Source organism: Arachis stenosperma, chromosome 6, assembly GCF_014773155.1.
Source record: "Arachis stenosperma cultivar V10309 chromosome 6, arast.V10309.gnm1.PFL2, whole genome shotgun sequence".
Lineage (NCBI taxonomy): Eukaryota > Viridiplantae > Streptophyta > Magnoliopsida > Fabales > Fabaceae > Arachis > Arachis stenosperma.
In genome coordinates, this window is record NC_080382.1 from 7478260 (window position 1) to 7493176 (window position 14917).

General features: G+C 30.5%; 2 protein-coding genes across 2 annotated transcripts; both read left to right on the forward strand.

Annotated features, from left to right (window-relative positions):
- Positions 1-499: 499 nt before the first annotated feature.
- Positions 500-1460, forward strand: LOC130932952 (transcription factor bHLH149). Its single transcript, XM_057862423.1, has one exon. The coding sequence runs from the start codon at positions 695-697 to the stop codon at positions 1271-1273; it is 579 nt and encodes a 192-aa protein (XP_057718406.1). The 5' UTR covers positions 500-694; the 3' UTR covers positions 1274-1460.
- Positions 1461-10121: 8661 nt separating this feature from the next.
- Positions 10122-14881, forward strand: LOC130936401 (importin subunit alpha-4). The gene is made up of 10 exons (XM_057866467.1): positions 10122-10617; positions 11290-11386; positions 11561-11652; positions 11751-11882; positions 12093-12278; positions 12448-12611; positions 12828-12906; positions 13149-13277; positions 13924-14051; positions 14344-14881. The coding sequence occupies exons 1-10, from the start codon at positions 10384-10386 to the stop codon at positions 14723-14725; spliced, it is 1623 nt and encodes a 540-aa protein (XP_057722450.1). The 5' UTR covers positions 10122-10383; the 3' UTR covers positions 14726-14881.
- The last annotated feature ends 36 nt before the right edge of the window (positions 14882-14917 follow it).

Below are 14917 nucleotides of genomic sequence, written 5' to 3' on the forward strand. Positions count from 1 at the left end.
TTTATCTAAATTATTGTAATTGATTTTTCGTAAGATCATGACATATCATTAGAAGTTGGAAATTTTTGTAATAATAATTATTGTTTGTTGAAATTATTAAGTTGGAGTAGGTTATTGTAATATTGTAATTGGATTATATTGTTATTGGATTGTTGGTAATTTTTAAGTATGAATAATAATATTCGCTAAGAATTATTTAAAGATAATAATGCTGAGAATAATTATATTAGATTATAATTAGATTTTAATATGTTTATTTATATTTTATTTATTATTTTATTATAAAATAATTTTTCAATTTAACTACAGTAGTGGAACCGATTGATTCTATAAATTAATAAACTAATAATTAAAATAATTTTATACTCGATTCGATTTTTAAAATTGTATTATAAAATATTAAAATTATTAAATAATTTAATATATTTAACCGAATATATCTAACTTAACTGTTAACTCGATATCGGTACAAATGACATATGAAAATGTCATCGTGAGTATTCCCTATAGATAAATGTGAGTAAAGCAACGACGCGTGGTTCCTCGTGAATTCTTCTTTCTCTCTCTCTTTCTCTCTCATACACTCATCAATATCTTCCTTCGCTCATCCTTCGAGTTCCAATTCCAAAAATTTCCGATCAGTCTCACAAAGAATCTCTATTATTTCATTCCACCAATTCAATCACAGATACAGATGTCATCTCTGCAACCAAACGTTGATTCTACAAATTCGGAAACGATGCAACGATCCAATCCCAAGAAGCGCCGGAAAATTGGACACAGCAATTCCCTCAGCCTCGTTCCATGGAGATCCGAGACGCAACAGCGGATCTACTCTTCCAAGCTCGCAGAAGCTCTCCGCCACGTCATCCATCGGAACCCTCCGTCTCCGCCGGCAAAGTCTAGTGCCGGTCGAGAGGTTCGCGAGACCGCCGACCGAGTCCTCGCTACCACTGCAAAAGGCCGGACTCGTTGGAGCCGCGCTATCCTTGCTAGTCCACTCAACCGTTGGAAGCTCCGGCGGATGCACAAGAAGGTTCACAAGGCCTCCACCGGATTGCCGAAGAAGTCGCCGGAGACTCGCCGGAGATTACCGGTGGTGCAGAAGAAAGCGCGCGTTCTCGGCCGTTTAGTCCCCGGCTGCCGGAAGCTCACGTTCCCGAACCTTCTAGAAGAAGCCACAGACTACATCTCGGCGTTGGAGATGCAGGTGAGAGCGATGACGGCACTCACGGAGTTACTCACCGGCGGCGGCTCCCTCGCCTCGGCTTGACTCGGCCGTGAAAAAAACACGTTGACTCCCGCTGTTTTTTAGCCTTAGGCTATACAATTCGCACCAGGTGGTATTTTTTCACTTGTTTGTTTTCCTTATGAGTAAATATGTGAATTGATCCACAAATTTTATGTATGAGTTAAATTAGTCGTCAAATTTCTATTGAATTAAATTGGTTTTAAATTTATTTTTTGTATTTGAGTAGTTTGACTCATGCTTGATTTGGACGGTAAGTGTACGTAAAATGTAACAAAGAAAAAACCCACGTAATTTTTCGACGTCGTGGCGGAAAAAATGTTGAAAATTAATTTGATTCAATAAAATTAAAAATAATATTTAATAATATTTAAAAATATTTTATTAAATTATTAGACTAAAAAATTAAATTAACTAAAATATTAGTAAAAATAATAAATTATACTATTTTTTTTAATTTTTTTCATAAATAATTTATCTCATAAGTAAAATTTAAGATTTTAGAGCATTTACTCAGAATGCATGGGTTTCAGAGTCGTGTAATTTTCAGTGTATATGATGCGCTTTTTTCGATCTTCTACTTTCCATCATCGCCACTTTGCTTTTCTATTTTTCTTCTTCTTTTTATTTTTATCGTCTCGGCTAATTAAATTAAAAGTGTTTGCGTCCATTACTGCTTGAAATTTTCATAGGGTTGCTAATGCTTTTTTTTTTTTTTAAAGCTTTTATTAAGATTTCTACAAGTCGTTGAATTCTTGAATTGCATTCTTCCAAAATTATTGTTATTCTCAACAAACAATAAACTGAAAACCTTATCAAAGAGAAGTAGTTTGTTTCGTTCTTACTTCTCTTGTGTCTTGAGTGACACCTTCGCCTTCCAGCTAGCGTCTCACACAAAATGTGCTTGAAACACAATCTAATCTTTTGTTTATCAAAATATAATAATTGTAAATGTGCTTGAATTGAACCTCTCAACCACATGGAAATATTGTATAGATTTTGATTAATTGTGCTGTATACAATATGTGACACACTGACACCAAATTGTGATTTGGATAAGTCACTGAACTTTTGTTAGTAATCAGAGACTTCACTTGAGTTGTATGCATGAGATTAAAAATTCATGTACTAAAATAATTTAGAATTCCAAATAAAACTATGAATGTGGTTAATTTGGGGAGGGGGAGGGGGATTTGAGTCCTGAACCTGGTCAGATCTTTAGGCCTTCCACTGTCTCATGTTGAAGGAGTACAATTTACCGTGGTTCTGAAAATGCAATAATGCATGCATCAAACTTTTAGAAAAGTAAATAAATATATAATAATCCACATCCATGGTCACTGACTCACTGCCTATAAGCATATTATACACACCACACGGATTTGGGGCTAAGCTTTGATATCCTTTTCTTTGAAAGCTAAAAAGGAAAAATGGTAGCAGTGAGGCAGTGATCAATCAAGATCAGAGACGCAGTGGCGTACGGATGACTAGTTTATATTCCATCTGAATTAAATATTTAGCTAATACGTGTTTTTAAAAAAGAACCCTTTCAAGGTTATTAATTAAATTTTTTATATTATTTATTTTAAATAGTAATTTTAAAACATTATTTTTCAGGATATTTGTTTTATCCAAATTAACCTTGTGTGGCACATCACACAATAAGGTTTATTTAACGTGTTTTAAGAATACATAATAAGATTATCAACAGTAAAAAATTTTAAATTTTTTAATAAATAAAAAACAAATATATTAAAAGTATAAATTTTTTATATTTTTAATAATATTTTTTTAATTTATAATTTTAATGTATGGTGTTATTACACAAGATAGCAAAATTCTAACTAGAAAAACTGAAAAAGGATAATTCAGTGCTTCATACGCATATGTTACCGTAATCTCATTTAGTTGTCCATCATCTTTGGATTTACAAACTGTTCTAGTTAATAATAACATCTTGCTTAGACTGGCTTGTAAGATCAGTTACAAATAAAAGAGCCATTAACTGTATTCAGTGTAGTCAGAGGATTCTAACGGTAATTTGCATATTTTTAATTAGTTTTTGTTGCAAATGGTATGGATTCATACACAACATAGAGTAATCAATTAAGGTGAAATGGCAAGGATGCTATGACAATTTTGGATATTTGGGAGAGAGAAATAAGAACCCCACATTTAAAAGTTAGGACCAAGAATAGAGAAACTTTGAAAGAGGCTAATGAATCATGTGGGTAGGTGGCCCTGCAATATCAAGGGCCATAGGGGGCACCGAACCCTTGAACGCCCCCATTCCTCCTACAGTGGCTTGCATGTGACTATGAGACCTAAGAGAAAAAAAAAAATTAAATAAATAGAAACGTTTACATAACTATACTTTGAATATTGAATTGGAATATAATTTTAATTTATTAGATAGAGCATTTTTATTTTGAAATGAAATTTACATTTATCAAATGAAAAATAAGTGCAAAGAATAGTTTAATACTTTAATTGGAAACATGGCACATTTTAAGGAAGAGACCGGTGAATTTGGTTTAATTTTGATGGAAGAGGAAGAGACAAATGAGGGTTGGAGGTACCCCACGCCTGTGTGGGCTGTTTTCCTTATAAGGGGCTGGCACGCATGCAACCTTAGCTTCAGAATACAACTGTCAATACTTCCACATAATGACATCCTCCTCCCCGTGTTAATGTGCCACCCCATCACCTTCCCATAAATTATAGTTAAAATAGTTGTGAACAAGACAATAATTGTTGGGGTAGTATTTATTATGGTTCTAAGAATCGAATGGAACCGGTCGGTTTAACACAAAAGAAAAAAAAATTAGTTGTTAACAAATTGGTTAAAGAACCGATTAGTGGGTCAAATTGGTGTGATTTTTTAGCATTATTTAACCAGTTTAAAACAGTAAAATATTAAAAAAATTGAAAAAATATATTTTATACATAAATATATTATTTTCTTATAATTAATTTAACTTCAATTGAATTAAAATTAAATTTTTAAATTTTAAGAATCTTAGTATTTATGTAAAAATAATAATTAAAAATAATTAAATAATTTTACTATTTGATATAATATGGATCAATGTTTTAATTATTAATTTTTACATGAATAAAATATATTTGTTGTTTTTAAAATTTGTTAAAAATATTCTAAGTTTTATTTTGTTTTAATTATTTTAAATTTTTTTGTCTCCATTAAATATACTCATGGCAATTAATTTTTTAAGAACTTTCTAATTCAGCAATGACTTCACAAAAACAACTTTCAATACAAGCAAGCGAGACACAAAATTTTGGTTCATAATTATCAAGTATTATTGTTAGATTGGTCTTAAAATTATTGAAAATTTAACTGCTAGAAGTATATTTGATACAAATAGTAAATTTTGAGATAAAATAAAAATAAAATAATACTTAAAAATATTTTTAAAATTTTTGATAAATTTTAAAAACAAATAATATGTTTTATCCAATATTATTTTAACTATGAATAGTTATCTAAAATAATATTAATTACTAACAAAATTATTCACAATATATCATGAAGCATATTATTCCTGTATTTTTGTTATTACCATAATAAGGCCATCAACACGCACCATTCGATCAACAAAAAATAATGCATCTGGAAGAAAAAAATGAATAATCACTGTGCATTTCGAGTTTTAACGGCAACCCAATCATAGCAATAACCCACCAAAAAAGGCAAAAAACGCAGCTACATGTAACGAACCTGGTGATATGCATCGTACTTTCTTAGCCTATTCCGATCCCTAAAGTAGCACAACGATTAGGTACAAGAGAGTTTAATTCAGGTATGTTCTTTCAAATATGGTCCATTAGACATATATGTGATCATGTGGTGTTGAACTCCTTAATATGGTAAATGGGACCATTACTCCATTAGTTACTACGAATCCATGCTTTTTCGTAATTTAATATATATATATATATTAAAGAGGATTTGATGGGGTTGTTATAATATTTAGCTATTAGCTATATCTTTATTCTTTAGCATCGAACAAGTGATGTTATTAATAATATGCAAAAAGAGTTGAACTTGAGTCATAATTTATACAATATTTAAGAACTCATTATGTATCCGCATATGAGAAGGTGAAGATGAAGGTGCTTAAAAATGTTAGCCCTATTTTTTAATCAACAATCACAATCTAAGTGGGAATTGGGAACTGGGAAAGAAACACAGAGAGGGCTAAGGGGTGTGAAACAAACGAATATAACAATTAACAAACACAACAATAACGTACATGTTGGATTGGGCCCGAAGTGTGAGTTACCGCACGTTGCCTATTTGAACGGTTATTGAGGACATTGGGTATAATGGGCCCAATACTCACATGGATGGCCCACCACTCCCTTGACCCTTCATTACATCATCTTCGATTGTAGGGAAGGAAGGGCCAGCCATGAGCCCATGAGAAAGGGATACTCTTCCGGTTTTTGGTGACTAAAGGGAAAGGGATGCTCTTACCTCTTCTCTTGTACTACATTAGATTTTCTCTATTCTAGTTCCAAAAAAAAAAAAAGGGTTCACCATTCTCTCCCAGTCCCCATGCACATAAATTAGAGCTTTATTATGTGTTCTATTCTTCTATCCAAAAATAAAAAATTAAAAAAAAAAGAGAGCTTCATTATGCGTAAGAATGACAAATATATTTGTCCAAAGAGTCACACTAAATCCAGTGCCCAGCAATAACTGTGTGTGTATGACAAAATAAATAAATTAGGGCTTCATTTATTACTTGACTCCCACCACTATTCAAGAATTAATATTCTAAACTATTATTAGTATTATAGTTTAGAATATTTTAGACTACCAAAACAACAAAATATATTCTAAACTCAGTTAAAGTGGAATTAATTTTAGCAAGACACTAATTTTAATGGATTTAGTTAAAATATGCCTTTAGTATAAAGGCATAGCAAACGTTTTAAATTTTTTAATAAATATCTTTAATAGTAATAGAAATTGAGAACTCTTATACTGGTGTGATGTTCATACATTGAATTTGAAAATTTATTTATTTAAATGTCATTATTAAATATTTTTAAAATTTTATTTATAAATTATAATTTATTATTTGTTTTGTTATCTTTTAAATTTTTAAATACATTTTTTTAGGTCGTTAAGTATTTAGTTTTTAATATTGTTGAACTAATTATTTGTTTAGGTTATCACTAGCAATTTTTAAAAATTATAAATTATTCTTTGTTTAGGTTGTTCACTATTTTTTTAATTTTTAATAACAATAATAATTCTATTTAAATAATAATTAAAAATATACTTTTATCATCTTTTGGACTAAATGCAAATTAGTTTTATCACTTAGGATTTATAACTAAGTGCGTATTAGTTTTCACGTAATAATAATAATAATTAATAATTATTCAATTAGTTTTTGTGTAAAAATAATAATTTTGTTTACATTATATCATTCTTTAGTTAGTTGTTAGGATTTATATTTTAAACTCAAATCAAAGCCAATTAAGTTTTAAAAAATTTTAGCTATGTGCCAATTATAAAAATACGAATTAGATATGTATAGTATTATACTTCTCTTGCTTAGTACAATTAATTATTTCTTTTAAATTTTTCTATCTTTTTTTAATGATGATTTGTGTTCACAAAATTGTTGAGATTAATCCTAAAGTTGATAATTTGTGTATACGTATTCGTGTTCTCCATTGTCATCTTGTGTCTCAATTGTTTAGTACAATCAATTACTTCCTTTATATTTGTCTTATTTAAAATTTTTCTATTTTTTTAAATGGAAGTTGGTATTCACAAAATTATTGAACTACGTTTAAGAATTTGTGTGTATATATACGAGTGATAAAGTTATGAATAGTTGAACACGATCGAGCTAAAAAAATTCTCTGTTGCCATACTCTATTGAGATGGTTTGTCTCGATGAAGATGTGAATTTTTTGTCATTTTTTTTAATTAATGTTAAATTTGTATTATTATTATTTTAAATGTGTTTATTTATCATTTTTATTTGTTCTTTGATTTTTGTGGGTCAATTATAGGGAGAAAATATACACATCTCGATTAAGAAGACTTTTGTGTCTCGATTCATGAATTTGCTAAGAAAATGAATAGTTCTGTGAGTTTAAATCAATGTATTGATGTGCGGAGACTTTCGGAATCGTCAAGTATCCCACAATATAGATTTAGCCTTGTGAGTTTTGACACTCTCAATGCTCCTAAGTTCGATTACACCTATTTAGCTGGTAAGTTTATTATTTAAAAAAATATTTAATAATAAATTTATTTAACTCATTAATAATTTTGGCTGAATTTTTTTAACTAATTTATTGACAACAAATATTTTTTATTTTAATCAACTTTAAATAATATTGGATATCTTGCTGAAATTGGGGATGAGATCACTCTTAAAAAAAATAACAAATCTAGTACGTACAATATTATTGAATTAGAAGTTGATGATGAATAATTAATTATTATTTTTTAAATATAAATACTTACACATAATAGACAAGTAAAACAAAATCTAAAAATTTTAATATTAACTTTAATTTAAATTTATTTGTTTTAGTATTTTATATTTAAATTATTATTTTAACTTTATTTTGTGATAAATATTTTTATAATATTAATTATTTTTGTGTTCGAAGGATTTCAATTTATTAGAAAAAATTATTTTCCATGAATAAATATTTTTTTATTTTTTTATTTAAAATATTATTATTGTTATGTTAATATTAAAAATATAAAAAATACGTATACTTAAAAAAATACTTTACGTCATTTAATCTTTATAAAAATAAAATGATTAATTAATTAATTGTTAATTTTTAAATTGTCACTATTTATTTAATAAAAAATAATTTATAAATTATGTTTAAAATTTTATAAAAATAAAATGAATAATTATGTTTTAAATTGTTAATTTTAAATTATTAATATTAAAAATATATTTTTAAAAAAGATGTAAATTATAACTTTTCAAAAAAGATGTTTTTTTAATTTTTTTAATACTTTTACTTTTACTATTAGAAATTTTCAAACACGCTAAAAAATAAAAAAAATATAAAAAAGATATTTTTTTTATTAAGATAATGGCGCCCGAACAAGCACTAAATACCTAACAATCTAAGAAAGCGTAATTTAAAATTTAAAAAAGTAATAACTTAAACAAATAATAATTTATAAATAAAATTCTAAAAGTTTTTAGTGATGACACCTAAATATTTGTGTGTCTTGTTCATTATTTTTGCCAAACACAAAAATAACAAGAGTAAAGTATCAATTTTATCCAAACGTTTGGGTAAGTCTGGAAATTGTTTCTAACCTTTGAATCGTCCTATTTAAGTTCCCAACGTTTCAAAATTGACTTAATGTTGTCCTATCATTAAAAATCTGTTAACGGAATTGACGACGTAGAAAATTGAGACGATTTTTAAATGTTATGAACTCAAATAAGATGAACACGTTGGGGACAAAAACGATACATAGAAATAAATTTTAATGTTATCCTTCAATAATATCAATTTTTTATGGTATATAATTATTCAATTATTTTTTGATCACATCTAAGTAAATTACACTTAATCACATTAATTTTATTCTAAATAAATTTATTTTTTTTATAATTTTACTCTTAAAAATGTTTACTATCATAAAATATTTGTAGAATGATTAGTACATAAACTTGTAGGAAAAAAATGATACATATACAATAAAATAATGTGATTCTAGTCATTTTACAATCATTTTATGATGAGTAAAAATCTTTAAGAATAAAATTATAAAAAAAATTTATTTAGAATCAAAGTAACGTGTTTAATTATAATTTACTTAAATGTGATTAAAAAATAATTGAATAATTATGTACTGTAAAAGATTGATATTGGTAAAGGATAAAATTTAAATTTATTTTTATATATCGTTTTTGTCCCAACATATTCATCCTATTTAAGTTCCTAACGTTTCAAAATGGTATTAATTTTGTCCCACCGTCAATTCCATTAACATATCGCTAACGGCAGGACAACATAGAGTAAATTTTGAAACGTTAGTGACTTAAATAGACGATTCAAATGTTAGGGACAACTTTGAGATTTACTCCAAACGTTGGGAGACAAAAATAATATTTTACTCAAATAACAATTTTAAAAACTAAATATTAAAATAAGTATACTTAGGTGTCGTCACTAAATATTTAGTTTTTAATATTATTGTTCTAACAAATTAAAATCCTTCAAGCACAAAAAAAAAGTTTAATATTACAAAAAATATTTATAACAAAATAAAGTTAAAATAACAATCTAAATAAATAATACTAAAACAAATAAATTCAGTCACAAAAAAAAAAAACAAATAAATTCGAATTTCTAGAATAAAATCTTAAAACAAATTCAAATAAATAAATCTACATTAGATATTAATATATAGTTTAAAAATAAATGTCAAAAATTAAATTTTGATATAAATTTTTGTAATTAATATTAAAAAAATAATATTTTTATCTATAAAATTTAATAATTTTATACTAAGTGAATTTTTTAATTTTTTAGTGTAAATAATTATATTTTTTTTAAAAATATAAAAATTAAATTTTGTTTCAAATTCTTTTTGTGAACCTTTTAAATAATTATTTAAATATTATCTAAAAAATTTAGATAAAAAAATAAACCATTTACTAAATATAAATTTTTTTATCACTTAAAAATATATAATATTTATTAATTATTGTTATTGTATTTTTAAATTATTTAAGGCTCTTGTATCAATAAGAGAGACTTTTTCTCGGCGAAATCTTTCGAACAAATTGGTACTTAAGCCAACTAGCCAAGACAAAATAATAGAAGAGCTGAATTTATTTTAAAATATCTGGCTAGATTGAACTTTACTTTTGCAGTGAGTTGCAATAGGGATTTGGTTGCATTTTGAAGCAGCATTGGTTGCGTGGGAGAGGGAACAACACACGCACTCTTCGCTCTTGTTAGTTGAACACAACACCCCCCCTCTCTCACTCTCAATCCTTTCTTCAAACACTTGGTCTGCACATAACCCCCATTTCAAGATTTAACATTCAAATTCAACGGAGCCAGAGAGATTATAGTCATAATAATAATAAAGAATGTCTCTGCGACCGAGTGCCAACTCTCGCTCGGAGACGAGGAAGAAGTCCTACAAGATCGGCGTCGACGCCGACGAGGCTCGTCGCCGGAGGGAGGACAACCTGGTCGAGATCAGGAAGAACAAGCGCGAGGACAGTCTTCTTAAGAAACGAAGGGAGGGCCTTCTCCTTCACCCTCATTTGCCCAATAACAACAACAACCATGCCCCTTCTCCTTCCTTCCCCGCCAACCGGGTATGTATATATTATTCACAATCAATTTCAATCTTACGTTTCTCACGATGGCAACATTGTAGATCGTAATTTCGCTGTTTCGATTCTGTTTGCATAACCAATGAAAGAATCATATTTGTTATCTTAGACGTGATCACGGATTAGTTTCTCGAATTGTAGATCTTTGTGAGCAGTGAGTAGTGACTTGTTGACGTAGGACCACAACGGAATCAGGATGTGGTACTAGTTGGATCGGATTTGTGTTTGTCTTGTAGACACAAAATGTACGATACTAGGGCATTTTTTTATGTACTTGCATTTTAACTGAGGCATTATTAGTACATTATTACAAAGCACTTTCGGGCAGAAGCTACTTAATAAACCTGCCTATAGTTGAGAGGATGCCCGGGATTTACCAGATGATCTATGCTTCAAATGAAAGTGGCTTCAGGGCAGTCCTGTCAGAAAAGAGAAAAGAAAAAAAAAAGGGTTTGGAGCTAGAAATGCATTTTTGTTAAACAAATGACAGTCCCCCCCATCCACCCCCCCTTTTTTTTTTTCTTTTTTGGGCCTTTGAATTGAAGCATAGCAATACTATATATGGGACACCTCTATTTGTACTGATCTCCAATCTTCAAGTTTCGGAGTGATACCTTAGGTCTGCTAAAAAATCATCTTTATGTTGTTTAACAGTTAGAAGGCATTCCTGTGATGGTACAACGAGTATGGTCCGATGACCCAGCTGCACAATTAGAAGCAACTACTCAGTTTAGAAAGCTATTATCAATTGGTATGAATGCAATTGTCATCCTCATAAATTTGCGGTGTACCATGCAATATGATTATCCTGTCTAAATCGTATTACTATTGTCATTGCCTTATCTGCATCTATTGGTACCGTACTCGCTTGTTGTTGTTGGATATTCCCATATGAATTTTAACTTTCATTGGCTGGTCTGTTTAGAACGCAGCCCTCCAATTGATGAGGTCATTAAGGCAGGTGTTGTCCCTAGGTTTGTGGAGTTTTTGGGAAGGCATGATCTACCACAGTTGCAAGTATGGGTGTTTCTCTACCTTTTTATTCTTGCTCTAATGCTCTCTACTTGCTTTGCAAAAGTTTTATCCTGGCTGATCCAATATTGTTTCCTATGCAGTTTGAGGCTGCATGGGCTCTAACAAATGTTGCATCTGGAACATCTGAGCACACAGGAGTTGTCATTAAACATGGTGCTGTTCCCCTGTTTGTGCAGCTTCTGAGCTCTGGCAGTGATGACGTTAGAGAACAGGTTGAGTCTTACTCAGACTCTTGGCCAGATTTTATGTTTAAATATTTTAAAATTTACTGTCTTAATGACTGATTAGATGGAAGTTTGAAGAAAATTTATTCCTTTTTTTTTATGTAATAACACAAGCTCTTATTTACTTATTTATTTTTTCTGAAATAAAGGCGCCTTCTCTATTTTCTGACAGTTTTTACTATCTCTTGTGCTGAACAGGCAGTATGGGCCTTGGGTAATGTTGCTGGTGACTCCCCAAACTGTAGGGATCTTGTTCTAAGTCATGGTGCACTCATGCCATTACTGTCTCAATTGAATCAACATTCTAAACCATCTATGTTGAGGAATGCTACATGGACTTTGTCTAATTTCTGCCGTGGAAAGCCTCCAACACCTTTTGAACAGGTTGGGGACATTTGCATAAAAGCTTGCTTGTGAGGTTGTGGGGTCCTGTATAACTAACAAGAAGCTTACTTGTGAATTTGTTTCCACTATTCTACGTCCTTTCATGTGATGTTGATATTTTGTCTTCTGTACTATTGTGCTAGTAATGATTGGATTTGATCTCTACCAGGTAAAGCCTGCCTTGCCTGTTCTTCGGGAGCTCATTTACTTGAATGATGAAGAAGTTCTAACAGATGCGTGCTGGGCTCTATCTTACCTTTCAGATGGCCCAAATGAAAAAATCCAAGCTGTAATTGAAATAGGAGTATGCCCAAGACTTGTGGAGCTCTTGCTGTAAGCTACTCTGCTCTCTGAAGCTTAGCATCCTCTGAAAGTTTTAATTTGATGCCTTCGTACTTTTTATGTGTCACTCTGTATTCTGTAAACTCATGGGTGACTCACTGACTCCATCTATCTTTCTGTTCTGTTACTGACTCCATCTATCTTTCTGCTCTGTTTTCACTTTCGTATTGTTGTACTACTTGTGCTTACTGAAGTTCCTTTTGGCAGACATCCATCACCTACAGTTCTTATACCTGCTCTTCGAACTGTAGGAAATATTGTTACCGGTGACGATGCTCAGACTCAGGTATAAAGAATGCTTATCTCCTGATTATTAAGAACGTCTTTTTGCCATATTATCTCATAGACTTGAGCTAGTTATAACTTTGTAAATTACTAGGCCAAGTGTGTGTACATGTGTGGATCATGTTAGTATATTTTTCCATATATATACTATCTCATTATAAAGGTTGAAGATCATATAATAGTACCAAATTATTTTTTATACCACCTTGAATTCATTATGACTAAATCAGCGATGTATTTCAGTTTGTAATTGATAAAGGAGTTCTCCCCTGTCTTCACCAACTTCTTTCGCAAAATAACAAGAAAAACATCAGGAAAGAAGCTTGTTGGACGATATCAAATATCACAGCTGGGAATAGAATTCAAATACAGGTAAAACGAGGGTGGATATCTAAATCTATCTTGCTTTAAGAGGGATTAATAGGGAGCTTGAACTTTACATGTGATATTTTTTACTATTATTAATAAATTCATTTATTAGTGGAGTCTAAAATTTCTTCGCTCGTTCCCAACTCTTATCTTGGTTTCATGATATTGATCATATATGATTTGATGTCATATTATCTGGTAAGGACAAGGTCATATTTGTTGAAACGGGTGGTATTAATTTGTTTATTCTTTTGTGCATGCATTTAGTGCTGGAGTAAAAGAGTTCCTATTCACTGGCCTTTTAAAAGAGTAATACTACACATCCAAGTCTTTTTATGAACCAAGTTAAACAATAAGACTTGGAATAATGCTAGCGATAACTGATTTTAGTTATGTTAGACCAACTTGGTTAGACTTGGTTAACAAAAAGACTTGGATGTGTAGCATTATTCTAAAATTACCTGGAAATAACTGTGATTGATATGAAATTATTAACAATAATGTTGGCTAGTTAGTAGTTACTAATACTGCTATTAAGTGAACAATTTCTGGTTGCTTTAACGTGTTCTACTAATTCACTATGTGCGTTTCAGTTTTCATTTCTATTTTAACAACCGTAAGTCCGTAACCAATATGGGTATTGCTACAGGCTGTCATTGAGGCCAACGTTATTCCTCCTCTTGTCAATCTTCTTCAGAATGCAGAATTTGAAATCAAGAAGGAAGCTGCATGGGCCATTTCCAATGCAACTTCTGGAGGATCGCATGAGCAGATTCAGTATGGTTTCTCTTCACTATTACATTTGAATTTCCTGTATCATCAATTTCACCATTTAGGGGGATATTTCTGGGTGTAAGAAAATACACGGTTTTTCCATCAGGTTAAAAAGACTGTAAAGGCAACAAAAACTTGAAAAGAATGCATGTATCGGGTCCTATTTTCTAAAGCTAGGAAACTTTTGTCTATTTCTGCATTATATACAAACTTGGGATTTATGGGTTTTATTTTATAAACTTGTGTTTATAATGCTTACTTTGGTTGCAATATGTTGTGATGAACATTGATATAGGTTCCTGGCAAATCAAGGTTGCATCAAGCCATTGTGTGATCTATTGACATGTCCCGACCCAAGGATTGTGACAGTTTGTCTTGAGGGGCTGGATAACATTTTAAAGGTTGGAGAAGCTGACAAGGAAATGGGACACAACGGCGGGATCAATGTTTTCGCTCAAATGGTTGACGAATGTGAAGGATTGGATAAGATCGAAAATCTGCAGACCCATGACAACAATGAGATTTATGAGAGGGCTGTGAAGATTTTGGAGAGATATTGGGCTGAGGATGAATTGGAAGTTGAGCAGAGTCAGAATGGCGGGGATGGTACTCAGCAAGGTTTTTCTTTTGGGACTAACCAGCCAACCCTCCCGCCAGGTGGTTTTAACTTCGGGTGAAGTAATACGTAATTACTTTTGTTGATTACCTAGGTTTTCTTATTTTTCCGGTCTTAAATGGATTTTCAGCTGTGTTCACTGAAGTAAGAGCCAGGATTTTTTGTCAGGCACATAGGTCATATTTACCTGGCAATTATTGAAATTGTTAGCATGGTATAGCCATATTTTCTGTTGGATTTCTTCCCACTCCCC